The sequence below is a fragment of the Hyla sarda genome, chromosome 2, assembly GCF_029499605.1.
Source record: "Hyla sarda isolate aHylSar1 chromosome 2, aHylSar1.hap1, whole genome shotgun sequence".
Classification (NCBI taxonomy): Eukaryota; Metazoa; Chordata; class Amphibia; order Anura; family Hylidae; genus Hyla; species Hyla sarda.
This window is the reverse complement of record NC_079190.1, coordinates 32,064,666-32,083,959: the sequence shown is the minus strand read 5'-3', so window position 1 is coordinate 32,083,959 and position 19,294 is coordinate 32,064,666. Positions and strand designations below refer to the sequence as shown.

Genomic DNA, 19,294 nt, shown 5'->3' with positions numbered 1-19,294 from the left:
CATAAGTGGATTAGAGGGAACCTTTGGAGAGGCGGTTAGGGCACTTTATACTTTCCCGTCAGCAAATGTATATACATCAGGAGCGATATCTAAAGAGTTCCAAATCAAACGGCACGAGGCAGGGGTGTCCCCTGTCGCCATTGATATTTGCGTTGGTTATGGAACCCCTGGCTCAATGTATTCAGATGTCAACTGAGATTTCAGGGGTATCAATTGGTGCTAAGGAACATTGAATCAGACTGTATACCGACGCTATTATATTAACATTGACTATCCCCAAAAAATAATTGGCGAATATTTCAAAAATTCATTGAGGAATTCAGTGATTTAAGCTATTATAAGATAAACACTTCAAAGCGTTTGATCCTAGGTGTGGGAATCTCACCGGACCTTAAGAGTCAACTCCAAAATAGGTATTCATACGAATGGTCAGAGGAGATCCCATACCTGGGAATAAAACTTACCTCTAATATATCTAAGATGGTTCAGGTCAATTATACTACATTGGTTTCCTCATTGTCCCGGTAAATTTCCGGCTACGCCAAGTTCCCAAACTCTTGGATTGGCCGAATTGCAGTTGCAAAAATGATGCTTCCTAAGGTACTTTGTTTGGCAATTTGCCTATACCAATCCCTAAATACAATCACTACAACGACAGGTTTTTCAGTTTATATGGAACAAAAAAAATAAAAAAAGATCTTGAGTACCTTCCCGACTGATGTTTTTACCGGTCAACGGAGGATTGAGCTGTCCGGATTTATTCCGTCATTATAAAGCCAATTTACTGGACCAATTAAGGTCATGGTGGATAAACGATAAAACTAAATTATGGGTTGCTATAGAATCTACATTTGTTCCTTTAGGATCCCTCCCTATAGCACTTTGGGAAGCATGTGTCTTAAATTCCTTTGAAACTTTGTCCTACAACGAAGGCTGCTTTTCAAATTTGGTCCCACCCAAGGATTCGGAAATTTTTGGTAGCAGTGGAGCTGGGAGATCTGCCCTTAGAAGCTCTTAGGGTTCACATTCCCAACACTAAGTTTTCAAATTGGATAAGACTAGGTGCTGTAACATACGCAGATATAGCAGATGGGAAGGAGCTCTTGCCATATACACAAATTGCGCAAAAAATTTCCCTCCCAAACACAATTCTATAAATATTTACAATTGAGGCACTCTCATCTCTTCATCAGCCCACATTAACAAGATCTATAGATAAGCTTTAGATAAACCTCCAGCTAATTTAGAATAACAAAAAAAGTTAACATCGCTTTATGCTGAATGAGATACAGTCAGGAACTAAGAGCTAAATAAATAATGGGAGAAAGATCTGGGGAGGAGTTTTTCTAAAGAAGAATGGGCCTACCCTTTTACAATAACCTCTAAAGTATCAATGCTTCTCATCTAGAAATCGCTAGGAAAATTCTCTACCGATGGTATTTAACCCCATATAGACTCTCGAAAATATCTACATCCAATTCAGATAGGTGTTGGTGCTGAATTAAGCAAGTAGGTAACATGTTCAGCGTTTGGTGGAACTGAAAAGATTTTGCCCTTCTGGCAAGAAATATATAATTTTATGTGCTGTGGTGGGTTATTCTCTTTCGTGGGGACCAGAAGTGGCACTTCTACATATGGGTTTGGATGCAGTTCCAATTATAGATGTCGGAGTGTTGGTGCATTTTCTAACAGCATCGAAATCGGCAATAGCATCTAGGTGGAAATGTGTGGAAGCGCCTACAACACAACAATTAATGTAACCCACCATAACTATATAATTGAGTACTCTATTGCATGTGCCTCAAATCAACTGTCTCAATTTAACAGATTATGGGCGAAATGGTTGAAGTTTATGGCCTTGTAGCTACTTGGAAGATTTAAAGCCATCCACCTCTGTCCCCATCTCCCCTTCTATCTCTTTTTGTTTGTATTTTTGCAATCATGGCCAGTTATTCAATTTAATTATATGTATTTTTTTGTTATGTATATATGTATTAAAGATTGTTCCTTTTGGGAAAAAAAATAAAAAGTAAAAAAATTAAAACTTTGGCAAAAGTGACTGAAATGCAGCACTTCATTTTTTACTATGTATCTTTTTATAATGCGCAAATGTTAAAAAATATATCAAAAGGCAGTGAAGTGGCTGCACACAAATAAGTCTCCCTTTAACTGTAGAAGATTTGGTCTAAATGTTTTTTGATGTTACATCTAAAAGGAATAGTCCAGCATCTCAAAACGTATCCCCTGTGTGCAGGATAGAGACTAAATGTCATATCGCAGAGGGTCCAATCTCCTGCCTGGCATGAATGATATGTCAACTACGATACAAAGCTGCAGCCGACACAGGAGGGGGAAGGGTCTGACACAGCTTTGGGTCGTAGGTCGACAAGTCTCCACTTATGCAGAGAACAGAGCGGGTGATCATTGGGGTCCCAGCAGTTGGACCCCCCAATCTGACACTTATCCCCTATCCCTATTATGAGCCAAAAATACAGACAAAAGAGTGGCAGGAATGCATTAAGTCTCCCCCCACAGCCACTCCAGACCAGCACTATAGCAGAGAACCATCACCCTTCATCTATTACCATGCACCAGCCTCAGGTCTGTACTAATGTTCATTTAGAGCTTTAAAGTTGGGAAGGAACACAGACAACTGGCACTGTGAGAATGGACCACCACCATTAGAAATGGACCCCCTTACACAGCTCAAGGCCTGGACCCCCTCCTCCAAAGTCTGCCGATACCAGTATACAAGTAGAGATCTCACCACCATACATATTCCCATTATTCTGTTACCGACCAAGTCCTGTATACTGAGACTTATGAATAACCATATACAAAGGAGGATTACCAAATACTGTTACTGACAAACTCTTGTATACTGAGACCAATAATAATACCAGTACTTTCTACCTCCGCACATCTCCCTGCTGCTTAGACACATGCAGCCAGTAGAGCACTCCACAGCATTTCCCCCACCCGCCAGCTGTTGCAAGACTACAACTTCCGACAAGCAACACACATGCTTCCAACAAGAGGTTTCTCAGCACTCCAGTGGGGGAACATGTGCTACATGCTGGGGGTTGCAGTTGTGAAACATCTGGGAGGGCCACATATTATATGCATTTTGGAATGTTGTTTGGTAGTAGTTTGTAGGTTTCTGTATGGGTTACTTATTCCAGCAGGAGATTTGTAGGGTAGAATATGGTCTTTATTTTATTATTCCAGTTGGCTACATATTGTCCTGATATACACATTCTTTTCCTTTAGAGGAGACTTTGTGATCAGAACAGATCTGGATTTCCGCTGTCTGCGCAGAGCCCATGTTGTCAGCAACAGAAGAATGACTGCTACAATCCCCATGGCTATGGCCACTCCATTCATTAGAGTCTTTGCCTGGAAAATCCTGAGTCCATAGATGTCTGGGGGGGACAAAACAGTGTTAATGGGAAAGGTCTTTATTTCTCTTCTATATAATGAAATCCTAATATTTCACAGCTTCTCTCTTCAAATGTTTTAGTCATTCAATTCTTAAAAAGCTTCCCTGCTATACTAGTGTGTGCATTCTGTCTGAACTCAAACTCCTCCCCCCCACCCAAAAAAAATTGTTATATAATATATAATATAGATTATGATAGGGGCTCAGCGTATAGTATTATCATCTTTACTGTACTACTGGGGGGCTAGTACAGGCGAGTATGCCGTTCCAGTCTACACAGCAAAGCTGCCAAGTGAGGAAGAAAAAAAATAAACACAAAACAAAAGCCACAAGAGTTTAGTAGACATTGGGGTAGGTCCCTGCAGCTGCCTGCCCTGAGTGACACATCTCTCTATTTGGGTATAGGAAGAGACATGTTGCTTAGTGCTTGCAGGTCCAGTGAGCAGCCCCTGGGACCCGCTGCAATGACTAGTTCCTGACAGCATCTTGCAAATACGATTTTCGTATAAGAATAAAAAAAAAAAATTTACATTTTTTTTTAATATACAGCATTCTCACCTTCTTGGTCATGCTGTGCCTCCGGCAGAGAGTTCTCAAAGTAGATAGGAACATCTGAGGATATCAGGACTGCTTCAGTCTCATTCCTTAACATCCGAACAGACCTTTTGCCTAGAGATGTATGCAAGGTAAATAGTGGAAGCTGTAATTTATATATTTATATCCATTTAATGCCATGCACTCCCTCTTCTAGCAGATATAGGTAGACTTTAGGTTACTCCGTGGCCAGATAAAGAAAAGGAGTTTTCGCATACGAAACCCAGAGCATGAACCACTATACTTCTAGGTACAATGCAATGTACTTCAAGTTAGCATCAGGGCTTCATCTCCATTTGGGCCCTCATGCACTTTGACCTTCAGCCTTAAAAAAAAAAAAAAAGTTGTGCAGTCAAGTATTAGGTGCCAGCAGCTGGCTACTGCAGAGCCTCTCCACCCCAGTACCAGGCTACATGTGGAGACTGGAATTACCCAGGGCTCAAATCCTGCCGAAACACATGGGAACTGAGTTCCTGCAGGACTTCTGCTAATGGGAATGGTGTTCCTGCAGGACCAGCCCTTGAGTGGAAGACTTGGGCGAGTTTCTATACTTTCCCCCCCAAGGACTTGACCACAATTCGCATTATAAGGGGTAGGTAGCTTAGCATTTAAACTTACTCCTAGAGCACACAGTAACACAGTTGTCATTGGCAGAGGCGACACAGGCTGAGACACTGCAGTGGATGTATACCTAGAATATAAAGGATTGCATCAACCAACCCAAAGGAACCAGAAGAGACAAGTTAATATGAAGCCACATATTTGATTTTTAGCAAAGGGTTTCATGTACACACACAAGACTGTAGAGCGAAGGGGTTTTCTCCATCTCCGCTTGTTACCCTATACAACTGCAATCAGCCCGCAAGATTCGCGGACCAGAGGAAACAATGGCTCCACACTACGCTTCACCTGGGTTCTTGTATGGATGAGAAAGTTCCAATGAACGGGGACGGAGACAGACTTGGAAGAATAAAAAGAGTTCTTTATTCAGAGTATAGCACTAAGGACTATGCATTTGGAGGGGTGGGACCCCCCTCTGCATCAGGTCCAATGAAGAGGGGAGCCCACCCCTTGAAACTCATAATCCTTAGCGCTATACTCTGAATAAAGAACTTTATTCTTCCAAGTCTGGCTCCGGCCCCGTTCATTGGAACCCTCTCATCCATACAAGAACCCAGGTGAAGCGCCGTGTGGAGCCATTGTTTCCTCTGGTCCGCGAATCTTGCAGGCTGATTCCAGTTGTTCCTATCCCGACCGAAGTTAATCTCCGGACAGAAAAAGCTCCTGGCTGCATCCCGGACACAGGGCGATACGCTACAGTAGATGTTGTACTCTAAGTACAACATCAAAAGGTGGGCACCCACTCACCATCTACGTCTCTCCAATTTGATTATATTTACGGCACTTAGGTGTGTACCTTTGTCTTTTTTCCTTCTACTATACAAGATGTTCCCCTATACAGCAGAGTGCCTCCAGCTGTTGCAAAACTACAACTCCTAGCATGCCTGGACATCCTTTTGCTGTCACTGTCTGGGCTTGCTGTAGGTGGTCAGGCTGCTGGGATTTCCACGATCCATAGAATTGATCTGTAATGTCCCTTAGAATGACCAGAGTGTACTAAGCACACACATCCAGTGCTCTATGACCAGACTTCACTGAGCAGTGAGCTTGGCAATGCTTGGAAGCCCCATAGAAAGTTAATGGAAAGTTGGTCATGCATGTACAATTTCTTCCCAGAAACAATGCTTTTTCCAGCAGTCGGGCCCACACCAGTCAACAAGTTACCCTGTGCATAAGAAGGATAACATGCAGAGATTGGAAAACCCTTAATATGTACAGTATTTTATGATCGTAAGCCATTCTCAGACTACCTGTCCTGAAAGAGGTCGCTGGGTGTCCAGATCCACAAAGGTAAAAGTCTTCACATCGAACCGGGAGTAATGAGTAGGGAAATCTTCAGCAGAACTTGGGTCAACAAGAATCAGCTCCGACATGTAGTTATCACTGGTAAATGGACACCTGCAAAAGAAGCCATATATGGAAGTTTAGGCTCATGGGATTACCAAACCAAACACTAGTTGAAGGCACAATAAAAATAAAGATAGTTGCTGATATTGCAGTCATGAATATAGAGCATGCCTTCTTTCTGAAGGGGTCATGTTTAAAAAAAATTAAAAAAAAAACACTTTACAATCAAGTCATAGTATTGTCAGCAGAAAAGGTCTCAGAAACCAGGTTCTCTGGCCTGATTAACCCAAGATTGAACTTTATGGCCCATTGTCTATAAAATTATACAGTGATCCCTCAACTTACAATGGCCTCAACATACAATAGTTTCAACATACGTCTTTTCTGGATCATCGTAAGTTTAAACCAGACTCAACATACAATGTACAGACAGTCCAGATCTGTGAAAGGTGTCAATGGCCGGAAGAACCGACCAATCAGAATGGGCATTCACTGGTAAGACACCTGTATTACTGAAGTGTATGCACTGACTGGTGTCTGGTAGCGCCTCCTACAGTACAGGGAGGTATTACATGTTCTGTACACTTTACCTGTACCAGGGTTAGCTGCTCCAGGTGAGGGCGACTCCATTACTTTTTTACTTCCAGGACCTTGAAGAAGCTCCTGTCCTCTACATAGACCTGTGTTTACCAAGCAGGGTGGCCCCAGCTGTTGCAAAACTACAACTCCCAGCATGCCCGGACAGCCTTTGGCTGTCCGGGCATGCTGGGAGTTGTAGTTTTGCAACAGCTGGAGGCTCCCTGCTTGGGAAACACTGACATGGACAGTGATTTACAGCTCCCAGCAGATCTTTCCTACTTGTATATGTAAAAGTTTGCTTTATCTATATTAGTTATCTACTTATTTATCTTTAATTCTCACTTTTTTCCTATTTTTTGGATGACATTTTGGGGCTTTAGAACCAATTACCAGGTTTCCATAGAGTTCTGGTCTCATACAATGGTTTCAACATACAATATTAATTGGTTCCAGGACGACCATTGTAACTTGAGGGACCGCTGTATAGCAGACTACAAATCTAGATTTATGGATAGCATGTGCTCAGCCAGCTATGACCATTAGCAAAATCTGGTTTATAAATGTATTCACAGGCTGGTGTTATGGAGCCCTCAGAAAGGGGGGGGGGGGGGTACCAAGCAACATCCATAGAGGCTCTGGTCAGGGGTTGGATCCCCACAGGATTAGACACTTATCCTGGTTTATCTAAAGTAGAGTAAACACACCACCTTTAGTAACAGTGCTGAAAGGACTAGTTACTTACCCATCAACTAGTATTGGCCACTGAATGGCATTCATAGGGTCAGAGGATTGTGTGGCCCAGCACTGGTGTAGGACAAGGACAAGGTTTGGGTCAGATTTTTGAAGTAGTCTGACTTCCACATATACTGGGTCCCTCAGTACTTTAACCACAGGATAGTCTGGGTCTTTATAATAATTCACATATGTGGAATCTGAAACAAAAGTATTAAGAACTTCAGAAGCAAATCAGCTAATGCATTGTGGGCAGAATTAGATTACGAGTATCAGGACTATAGTCAGAGCCCTCTGAAGACGACTACGGACAACTACACTGCTCAAATAAAGGGAACACTTAATTTACATAACTCCAAGTCCATCACACTGTCCAATCAGGAAGCACTGATTGACAATCAATTTCACATGCTGTTGTGCAAATGGAAAAAACAGGAAGTTATAGGCAGTTAGCAGGACACCCCCAATAAAGGAGTGGTTCTGCAGGTGGGGACCACAGACCACTTCTCAGTTCCTATGCTTCCTGGCTGATGTTTTGGTCACTTTTGAATGTTGGCAGTGCTTTCACTCTAGTGGTAGCATGAGACGGAGTCTACAACCCACACAAGTGGCTCAGGTAGGGCAGCTCATCCATGCGAGCTGTAGCAAGAAGGTTTGCCGTGTCTGTCAGCATAGTGTCCAGAGCATGGAGGCACTACCAGGAGACAGGCCAGTACGAGACATGGAGGCGGCCAACAGGACTGCTACCTCTGCCTTTGTGCAAGGAGGACCAGGAGCAGCACTGACAGTCCTGCAAAATGACCTCCAGCAGACCACAAATGTGCATGTGTCCACTCCAGAGACAGACTCAATGAGGGCCAGATGTCCATAGGTGGGAGTTGAGCTTACAGCCCGACACCGTGCAGGACATTTGGCATTTGCCAGAGAACACCAAGATTGGAAAATTTACCACTGGCACCCTGTGCTCTTCACAGGTGAAAGCAGGTTCACACTGAGCATGTGACAGTCTGGAGACGCTGTGGAGAACGTTCTGCAGCCTGCAACATGCATGACCGGTTTGGCGGTGGGTTAGACCATATGCTGGTGCGGTTGGCCCTGGATTCCTCCTAATGCAAGATCGTGCTAGACCTCATGTGGCTGGAGTGTATCAGCAGTTCCTGCAAGGTGAAGGCATTGATGCTATGGACTTGCCCGTGCGTTCCCCAGACCTGAATCAGATTGAGCACATCTGGGACATCATGTCTTGCTCCATCCACCAACACCACAGACTGTCCAGTAATTGGTGGATGCTTTAGTCCAGGTCTGGGAGGACATCCCTCAGGAGACCATCCTACACTTCACCAGGAGCATGCCCAGGTTTTGTAGGGAGGTCATATGGGCACGTGGAGGCCCCACACACTACTGAGCCTCATTGTGACTTGTTTTAAAGGACATTACAGGCTGATCCAACTTTGATGTAGTGTGGTTTTCCACTTTGATTTTGAGTGTGACTCCATATCCAGACCTCCAAGGGTTGATAAATTTGATTTCCATTGATAAATTTGTGTGATTTTGTTGTCAGCACATTCAACTATGTAAAGATGAAAGTATTTCATACAATTAGTTCATTCTGATCAGGGATGTGTTATCTTAATATTTCCTTTATTTTGAAAAGTGTAAATCTTACCTAAGCTGATTCTTAGCTCAAAGCTAAGAGGTCCCTCACTAGACACAGGCGGTGGTGGTGGTAGCGTCACTACATCTACTTTCAAGGGGAGGAGGCCACTGATGGCAAAACTACAGCGAATCAATAATCTGCAGGAAAGAAAAGTCATTAAGTATAAGTATCTGCAATAGATTTTAGATATTCTTTGCAAATAAAGTTGGGTCGAACACCCCCAAGAGGGTTCCTTAATAAGCAGTTCATAGGTTCAATTCTTGCTGTACCATCCCTCTCTGCCCATCTGTAGGAAATCTGGCAGTAAGTGTTCAATATCCCTACAGCACCTCCACAGGAGAGCTTAAGTATTGCAGGCAAGTTTAATGCATTAATGTGCCAAGAAAAAAAAATTCTGGGAAGTAAAGATATTAAACACAAACAGGCGTGGCAGGTTCTTTGACATTTAACTCTTCTGAATCTTTTCACAGTTCAGATACCTGAAGGTGGTGTCTCTTGTAATTGATATTCTATTCCATGTCAGGGGGACTTTGGTACCCACCAGCTGATTCTCATAAACCGCCTGATCTCCAATCACCTACAAAACAATTCTGTAGTTATATATAGAACAATTTTGGATCCCCTCACAGATTTTTATAAGAAATAAAATATAAAAAAAATCACGACATTGATTTAGCTTTTCACACAAAGAAATGATTGATTCCTTAGAGTAAGAGCAGGTTTTGAACCAATTCCCAAAATTAGCACAGTATGTTCTATAATAGATATGGTCGAATACAGTGCCCAAAGTGCTTACATCTTTTTAAGACGTTAACCTCACCGAAGAAAAAGTTTAATGGCATAAAATAAAAAACACTTCAAACACAGGTATTCATTCATGTGGTTTTGCAGCTCCTTTGGCCCCCTGAATACTTTGTTTACAGCAAATACTACAACTCCCAGAAGTCAGTGCAGCTCTGTGTAACGGCTGCCAGCCAACTGCTTTCACTGAGTGCATACTTAAACTGCAGCACACACATACACTGCACATGTCTTTTCTTTAAGACTATCCTTCCTCCAGCAATAAATCTTGCTGTGCTCTGAATAGCAAAATTCAGTAATTCGATATTCAGCAGGAAAAAAAAAAAAAAGCGGCTGTGTGCTCAGTTGTGACCAAGAATCTTCACTGCTTTTCTCACAGCTCACAAGCCCTCACATGGAGGTGTGGCTGTGCAGCCAGAGCTCTAGACCAAACAGAAATCAGGTGGTGTTGTCCTAAAGGGTGGGGGGGGATTAGTCTCAGTGAGGAGTTTACACCAAGACAAGGTGGATTTGAGAATTCAAATTCTCTCTCATTTCCTGCCTGTAAGTGACAGGGAGTACCCCTTTAATAAACTAAGTCTGAACTGCAATACCGGACCCAACCCATGGACTGGTGGGTTGCTGCGTTAGACAGAAAGCAGTGATATTTTGCTTGTCCTCCATAATGCCTTTACCAGTATGTAATTTGGTACAGCACTATTATTTGGTCACTATGGGGGGCATCAATACTAGCGGTTCTAGTTTAAGTTTTTACTCCTTTATTTTTGGTGGTTATTTTGACGGACGTGCGCCAAAGTTATCATTTGTCGCACGCTGTTTAATAACTTTGGCACAAATGCTTAAAGAGCCATGGCACAGCGTCTTTTAGTCACAAACGTCCGCCATACATTTGTTGCTGCTGAAAACTTGCAGAGATGGAAAAAGGGGACTCCTGCCTCTTCAGACAAGTTTGACATGACCCTGTAAGTGAAGAGGGGAGGGGGGTGTGGTAAGTGTTTGTACTTCAGGGTTCCTCCAGCATGTGTTAAAATACAATTGGGTATGCTTGGAGTTGAGGTTTTGCATCAGCTGTAGACAGCCTCATTGTGGAAATTTCAAGTTTCCATGATTAAAACTAGAGATGAACGAACTTACAGTAAATTCGATTCGTCACGAACTTCTCGGCTCGGCAGTTGATGACTTATCCTGCATAAATTAGTTCAGCTTTCAGGTGCTCCCGTGGGCTGGAAAAGGTGGATACAGTCCTAGGAGACTTTCCTAGGAATGTATCCACCTTTTCCAGCCCACCGGAGCACCTGAAGGCTGAACTAATTTATGCAGGCTAAGTCATCAACTGCCGAGCCGAGAAGTTCGTGACGAATCGAATTTACTGTAAGTTCGCTCATCTCTAGTTAAAACCCCACATCAATGGTATTAGGGGAAGAGGGGGAAGAGGGGGAAGAGGGGGAAGAGGGGGAAGAGGGGGAAGAGGGGGAAGAGGGGGAAGAGGGGGAAGAGGGGGAAGAGGGGGAAGAGGGGGAAGAGGGGGAAGAGGGGGAAGAGGGGGAAGAGGGGGAAGAGGGGGAAGAGGCACACACACACACACCCTATATGATGGAATTTATGCACTGTTTTGGAGTACATTTATTGCAGATTGTTTTGTCAGTATTGTATATTAATATTTTTGTACAGTACATAGTGTGGCATCACCACCAAGTACTGTAGCCACTTAGGGCACTAGGACCGCACGGCTGTCCCCCCCAGACTGCAATGCATTTCTGAGCAGATCAGTCTATTCAATGCAGTCCATGGTCCTAGCACCGTGAGATTTCTGGTGGAAATTCTGTCCAGAGATTCCGCAGTGTGAACTTATCCCAAGTAAAGATGAACAGTTAAATAAAAAAATTAAAAAAACTGAGAAGTTCTACAAGCGTGAGAGAGAATTTGGTTTGTTGCTATAAGAGTTTCCCTACAGACACTGCTGAGATTAAGAGCTATTTTAAATCAGGTGGACTTTACTTCTACATCAGTGGTCTCAAACTGTGGCCCTCCAGATGTTGCAAAACTTCAACTCCCAGCGTGCCCGGACAGCCGTTGGCTGTCCGGGCATGCTGGGAGTTGAAGTTTTGCAACATCTGGAGGGCCACAGTTTGAGACCACTGATCTACATATACACTAGTGGCAGTTATTGATCTAAGGACCACCTACGGTACCATCCTAGTCTTCAGTCCCTGAAGAGTATAAGGAAAAATACTCAATACTCACGTCTGTCCAAGACTTCCCAGGTCTTCAGTCAAACTCACTTTTTATAATACTATGCAAAATCTTTACCTTTAATGTGGTTCCACAAGAAGAAACCGGGAACTGATAGAGCAGGAAGAAGTTATTTCCTCTTATTGGGTTACATTCTGCACTGCCACTTTGGAGCAATTGCACAGAGGTCAGGTCCAGTTCTGGTCTGGTCAAGGTCCTGGAAATGGCGATTGAGAAGAGGCCATCTGGTGTACAGCTAGCGGTCACTGGAGAGGACAAGAGTCTCATTAGATTGACAATACATACCAGTCCCTATGGAATTAGTAACAAGCAGTTAAGTAGCTCCAGACGCTTCTAGTTACCTATATAATGTATGACTTATTTAGTAATCATACAAGACATTGAGCTCATTTGTTTTTCTTCAGGTGGTCCCAAACATAATGGCCTGGCTGCTAATGAAACCCCACCCAGTTGCTGTGCCATTGGTAGCCAGTATAACAAAGCATATGGGAGCGTAGCTGTGCGATGACTAAAGGGTGCTTGTTAACCCTTGCTATTTGTGATGCCAGGGTGAGGGCTCCTCAGTAATGCTTATCCTACCACCACCCTTCCCAAGAGCGATAGGGAGGTAGTTAATGAAGTGTCCACAACCGGAGAGTTTTCTGAAACAGTTGTAACTTTTACTGAAGATTTTATGCAAGCTTCATAACTGGAACAGTTGCTATACATGCAAGCTCTTTGGAGATTGACAAAGGTTGGGACTTTAGCAGTTTAGAGTCTTTAGGATAATATGCGCTGTTCCACTGGATTTAGGGGGATTTAGTTGCGGTCCAGTAGTCACACTAGCTTTAGCTTGGGATATAGTTCCGCTGAGGCAGGTAGGTTCTCAGGCCTAGCGTGTCTTTGCAAGTTGTGCAGATTCATCCTGCTAGTCCAGCAACCCAAGAGAGCGATAATTGGCTACAGCTCCCTTATATGGGCAGGGGCTGGACTAGAGCCAATTGGTCCATACTTGTGTCAATCACTATTATAAAGGATCATGGGTAACACATGACCCAAGGACCTCCAACATACCATAGAGGATATTTAACATGGTCACATGATTGAATGTCCTGCGACCCTGAACAAGGCAAGTACTATTATATTAAATCTACATTACTACTAAATATATACATGTATTATCAGCATAGAATTAGAGTTGAGAAGAGGAGACTAGGGGCTTTCACACCTGAACGTAGTTACTCTGACTTTGGGGACCTCTACACTAGGTATGGTATTTAATACGGTACTGGTACACCACACATGCCAATTCTGCTGGAAGAGCAGGCCAGCCTCTCAGGTGCCCTGTGTTTTGAGATCACCTATGCACCTTGAGTCATTTTGGCAAAATCCAGAGATCATTTAGGGGTGAAGAAGATCGCAGCAGAATAAAGGCCTGGCTCTACATTCATTTTGAGGAGGTGGACACTTTTCTGAAGATTCATATCTTGTACCTTAAAGGGGTACTCCATATCTCCCCCCCCCCCCCCCCCCCATCAACTGGTAGCAGAAAGTTAACATTTGTAAATTAGTTCTATTTACAGAGGAAGTTCTTCTCTTTTAGAATTTTTGTAGTCTGACCAGTCCTCTCTGCTGCCACCTCTGTCCATATCAGGAACTGCCCAGAGTAGGAACAAATCCCCATAGCAAACCTCTCCTGCTCTGGACAGTTTCTGACATGGACAGAGGTGTAAGCAGAGAGCACTGTGGTCAGACTGGATAGAATTGCACAACTTCCTCTGGAGCATACAGCAGCTGAGAAGTACTGGGAGGATTAAGATTTTTAAGTAGATGTAATTTACAAATCTGTAACTTTCTGGCACCAGTTGAATGGGGGGGGGGGGGGGGAAGCTGAAGCAGACTACAGCATGAAGACAGGAGGGGTGGGGGATACAGAGCAGCCTGCAGTGAATGGATGAAGAGACAACGCACAGCAGACTCAGGGAGAACATGAATGTAGGCGGGCTCAGTGCTTGCCTTTGACATGTCAGAATGAGAGCAGTGGAACAAATCGATTTGTGAGCCAAAGACAGCAGCTAGGCACAAACATGACGTGTAAAGTATCTGCATGACCTAGCAAGTAACAAGTATTTTTTTCTGACAGGTACGTTTTAAGTTTGGGATGTATGTCCCATATAAACAAGCATTTAGTAGTAAACACTTTCCTGTACTAAATATGTAGAGAGTCAATCTTCCTGTCAATTCTTAAAAGTTCAAAGTATACAGTAAATCAAGATAATGGGGAGATTTAGCAAAACTTGTGCAGATGAAAAGTTGACTAGTTGCCCATAGCAACCAGATTGCTTCTTTCATTTTTGGACAGGCCCTTTTTAAAATGAAAGCAGCAAACAGATTGGTTGCTATGGGCTACTGGGCAACCTTTTATCTGCACAGGTTTTGTTAAGTCTCCCCCAATGTCCAAAAACACACAAAAAAAAACTGACATGCAAGCATGAGGAAAAAACAAAAGGGCATCAGATGCTTAAAACCTGTCTTTAAAATAAACATTTTTGTACAGGATTTAAACCTGATGTATTGTGTGTATGAAGTCTTTAGTTAAATGCTATAACTGAGGATTTTTATATCTAAAATGCTTTGGCCGATTTAAACCGGTCTGAGACTATTGGACTTGGGTCAGTGGTAAGCCGACTTCTGTATCAACTTCGCATCAAGTATACAATATGAAAGCAAACACCAATAGTGACTTGTCAACCAAACCTATAAACGCTGCTCCGTAACTATGTTTTAATTAAGGAAACAGTTCTGCACTAGAGTTGAGCGAGCTGACAAACTGGCTTGCAAGGAACTTCACGGTTCGGCTGCTGATTACTTTAGTCTGCATAAAAATAGTTCAGCTTTCCAAGTGCCTGGAAGAGTCTGGGATGACAGTCTCCTAGGACTGCAACTAGAGCACTTGAGAAGCTGAACTTGTTCATGCAGACTAAAGTAATCAGCGGCCGAGCTGCGAGGTTCGTTACAAGCCAGTTTACTGTAAGCTTGCTCAACTTTATTCTACACACAATGTTCATATGCAGCAAAGAAATTAATGAAAGCCAGCCACTCAATATTAGTTTTCTTCAAGCTTTTATTGCAGCAGCATAATACTCCAATAGATGGGGTATACAGGGGGAAGAGCAGGGGGGGGGGGTACAGAGGCGACAAGCTCCGTTTCGCACACTCAAGGGCTTGAGTGTGCAAAACGGAGCTTGTTGCCTCTGTACCCCCCCCCCCCCTTGAGCCTGTTGAACACTACTATTAGCCAGAGCACCACCTACACTTTAGAAGCAAGAACCAACTACACGCCCTAGTCCATGTACCTCCAGCAGTTGTGAAGCCGCAGTGCTGAACAGATACTCTTTGTGCTTATTTACTCTACCCACTCTTACATATGTAAGCCTAAGGCTATGGTCACATGTCAGAATTTTGCTTGAATTTATAGCCAATTCACTTCGATAGAACCCTGCTGTTCACTGAAATTCTGCTGTGTGAAGGCGACAGCGGAATCCCAATGAAGCGTATAGACTATAAATTCATGCAGAAATTCTGGCGTGTGAACATGGCCCCTTACTTTACCTAATACAGGGGGAGGGAACAAAAAAAAAATAAAAACAAAACAACTCTTTATATACCTACCTTTGTTGCCATAGTAGCATGGCGTAGTCACATCGGAGGGGTCATAACAGCAGCCTAAACTTGCACAGGAGTCCTGAGAATTTCCACAGCTCAGTCTGTTCAGCCTTAGGACAGAGTCACACTGGCCCGGGGCGGGAGAGTCCTGGTCTGGAGACATAAATATCCAGTATTTATGGTCAATGCCAAACAGTGATTCCAAGTCCTACATGAGGAGCCATTATGGTTCTAAATCTCCATGGCTGCGTGCAAATACATATTACGTAACAGCCCTACCAAAAAAAAAAAAAAAAAAAAAAAAAAAAAAAAAAAAAATTCTCCAAAAATAAATCTCCTATAAAAGCCTTTGAGTTGTGTCACAGCAGCTTCCTCCATGGGCCTTACTACTGGGCTTATATGCCGGTGCGTTCACTGAGCAAGTCAAGAGGAATTCATGCCGAAAAATTTAAGTGTGGGAAAAAAATAATTCTTTTTGAGCGAAATTCGCGCGCGGAAATGGGGGAGAAAGTGAAGGATTTTTCAGCCATTTCCGCACAAATTCCGTGCGAATACAACGTCTGGCAGAACTTATTTTTTTTTTACCATTGACTTCTATTGATTTCTGCTAGCAGATTCCGCTTGAAGAATGAACAGGTTCTTTCTTCAAGCGGAAAGGAATTCAGTGTCGGAATTCGGCTAGCAGAATTTCCGCAGTGTGAACAGGACAGCAGGAAAAAAAAAAAAAGTTAAAGTAAATGGGCAGAGGAGATGTGCATTAATTTGGAGCAGAGAATTCAAGAGAAATTACTCGAGTAAATCCCTCAGCGTGAACTGATAATGGGGCTGAAATAAAAGGAATGCTGAAGCGCAGCCAGGGACAAAAAAATTTAAAATTAAAAAATTAAAAAAGGGACAAAGATCAGGAAGTGAGGGCAGGACTAGCACTAAGACCCAGATTTAGCAAACTGAGGGGAAAAAGTGGAGTGATTTTTCCAAAGCGTCCAATCGCAGCTCAGCCAACGAGCTATGGTAAAGTGAAAGCTGGGATTGGTCGCTGTGGGGGAAAAAAAATTAAAAAATAAAAACTCACTCAATTACCCCCCTCCTCCTCACACAGTTTGATAAGTCTGGGCCTATATGTGCTCTGTTCACTTGTCAAAATGTCTGCACTGAGATTTTCCATGCAGACATTCAGCAGACGCCGACATGACATGCTGGAGCTAGGGAGTGCACCCACCGTCTCATAGATGGCAATGCATTCTGGTGTGTGAACATAGCCCAAGAATATTCAATATTAAGGCTTGTTCCTCTCATCTACTCACAGGTTTGCACTGCACAAGCCATCTTCTTCCTCACAGTGACTTTCTTTCCATCATTTTGTTTTGTAGCAAAAGCAAGAGTCAATACAAAGAAGGTGTCCTAAAGGGAACAAAAATAAAATAAATCACTTTAAATAAAATTGAAACGTGTTCAAGATGACACGCCTGCTGGACTCCAAAACCAGTGCAGAGGGAAAGCTGAGCTGTTGCCCATAGCAACCATATTACTTTCATTTCTAACAAGGCCTCTGGAAAATAAAAAAGCCATGTGATTGGTTGCTATGGGCAACAGCTCACCTTTTTGATAAATCTCAGATGTCCTTGTTTTCAGCAGAAAAAAAGGACATCTGAGGAGATCTATCAAAAGGTGACCTGTTGCCCATAGCAACCAATCACATGGCTTTTTCCCCATTTTCCAGAGGCCTTGTTAGAAATGAAAGTAATATGGTTGCTATGGGCAACAGGTCACCTTTTTGATAAGTCTCAGATGTCCTTGTTTTCAGCAGAAAAAAAAACACACACACAATTACAAAATGGCAGCTACAATAGTGAGCATGTACCATGTATAAGATAGATATATAAAAAAAATATAAAGGGAGGATTATTTTTTAATTTATTTTTTTAATTTTACACACACACACACACTTTTCCCTGCTGGATCCACTTTTGGTTCAAAAAGCTGTAATGTCATTGACAACAAACACTGAGTGTTAAATCCGGAATTTCCAAGCAGAATTTTTCTGTGAAAGTAGTCGACACATTGTTTCCCCCAAACAGTGTCCCTCCAGCTGTTGCAAAACTACAACTCCCAGCATGCCCGGACAGCCAAAGGCTGTCCGGGCATGCTGGGAGTTGTAGTTTTGCAACAGCTGGAGGCACTCTATTTGGGGAAACAATGGTCTTTGGCTATGATCCCTTATTTTACTGGTTCCATATGAAGTTGAAGGCACTTCATGGCCCTATAGAGCCACAGCCAGGTGCATTAGACCTAAGGCCTACTCTTCGGTGCACTTACCGTTTGAGACACATAGCAGCCATCATAGGATGTTCCAATGAGAACAGAGCCGTCATGTTTCTGAGTCACCCAAATACCACAAGACGGGTCAGTTCCCAAAATGTGCATTTTTCCATCATTACCTAAAAAAAATAAAATAAAAAAAATTTAAAATCTGCTTAAATTTCAGTGCAGTAGCCTCTATTGGTTTCAGTGGGATTCTGACATTCAGAATCTGTGCACAGCAGAATTTGCAGAAATTCTCTACTCTACTGAAAGAATAAACACATTCGTTCTTTTAGTGGAAACTGTTCCAACACCCATTGTAGTCAATGAAGATGCCACCACATGTCTGAGCAGTTAAATCACTCAACCACAAGGTTTACATGGACCATTTCAGATGGAAACCAACCTGGTTCTCACACAAAATAAGGAATATTTGATGCCCCAAACACTTACGTAAAACCTTTATCCTGAAGTCTCCCTTCAGGTGCGGCGGCACAATGATCTGCATGTTCTCCATCCCACATTGTACCTCTGGTCGCTCTTGCAGGCCATGGCTACCATCAGATAAAGCCCTTAGTATATGGCACACCACAACCACCAGCTCCCACCACACCATCCTGACCTAATGAATATGGCTACCGACACCAGGAGCTTTTATGTGTGAGGTGATCATCCGCCAACACCTGTGTGAGCTTCTATTAACTCCTTCATAGTAGTGTGAGAGAAAGGAAAGGATCCTAGGCCAGGTTCACACTAAGGCTAAGATTCCACTTGGTTTTTTTCTGGCGGTTTTTGGAATGCTACCACTGCAGTTTTTGAGCCAAAGTCAGAAGTCTATTCAAAAGGAATAGGACATATAAAGGAAGGACTTACACTTCTCCTCCCTTATGGATCCACTTCTGACTTTGGCTCAAAAACTGCAGTGGTGGTATTCCAAAAACTGCCAGAAAAAAAACAAGTGGAAACTGAGCCTAACGGTAGGAACACACTATGTTTTGGCCCCCGTTAATCGTATCCGTCGACATCCTGCCGAAAACAGGATGCTGACATATACTGTTAACGGGCGCAGCGGACCCCATTCAATTCTACGGCCAAAAGGAGTCTCCTTTCGGGACGTCTGTGCTATTTCAAAAGCAGAAATGAATGGGGTGTGCTGCTCCCGTTAGCGGTATACGTCGGCATCCCATTTTTGGCGGGATGCCGACAGATAAGATTAACAGGGGCCAGATCTATCTATGGGCTTTAATTTGAGGTGGAATTCCGCAAGCGGAATTTCAGAAGTGTGAATGGGAGTGCGAAATCCCATAGAAGTCTATGGGCTTTAA

General features: G+C 43.1%; 1 protein-coding gene across 3 annotated transcripts; it reads right to left on the bottom strand.

Annotated features, from left to right (window-relative positions):
• Positions 1-3,174: 3,174 nt before the first annotated feature.
• Positions 3,175-18,689, bottom strand: LOC130357602 (zona pellucida sperm-binding protein 4-like). 3 transcript variants are annotated; one of them, XM_056560320.1, is made up of 12 exons: positions 18,423-18,689; positions 17,985-18,106; positions 16,973-17,069; positions 15,675-15,821; positions 12,081-12,268; positions 9,449-9,546; positions 8,979-9,106; positions 7,323-7,512; positions 5,905-6,052; positions 4,652-4,724; positions 3,998-4,108; positions 3,175-3,422 (listed from the first exon to the last, which is right to left on the bottom strand). In XM_056560320.1, exons 1-12 carry the CDS (start codon positions 18,583-18,585, stop codon positions 3,220-3,222), a joined length of 1,668 nt encoding a protein of 555 aa, XP_056416295.1. In that variant the 5' UTR covers positions 18,586-18,689; the 3' UTR covers positions 3,175-3,219. The 3 variants fall into 3 exon arrangements, with proteins under 3 accessions (XP_056416295.1, XP_056416296.1, XP_056416297.1); XM_056560321.1 differs by lacking the exons at positions 17,985-18,106; positions 18,423-18,689 and adding an exon at positions 17,634-17,675 and having other exon boundaries at positions 3,176-3,422; XM_056560322.1 differs by lacking the exons at positions 17,985-18,106; positions 18,423-18,689 and adding an exon at positions 17,198-17,218 and having other exon boundaries at positions 3,176-3,422.
• Positions 18,690-19,294: the final 605 nt, after the last annotated feature.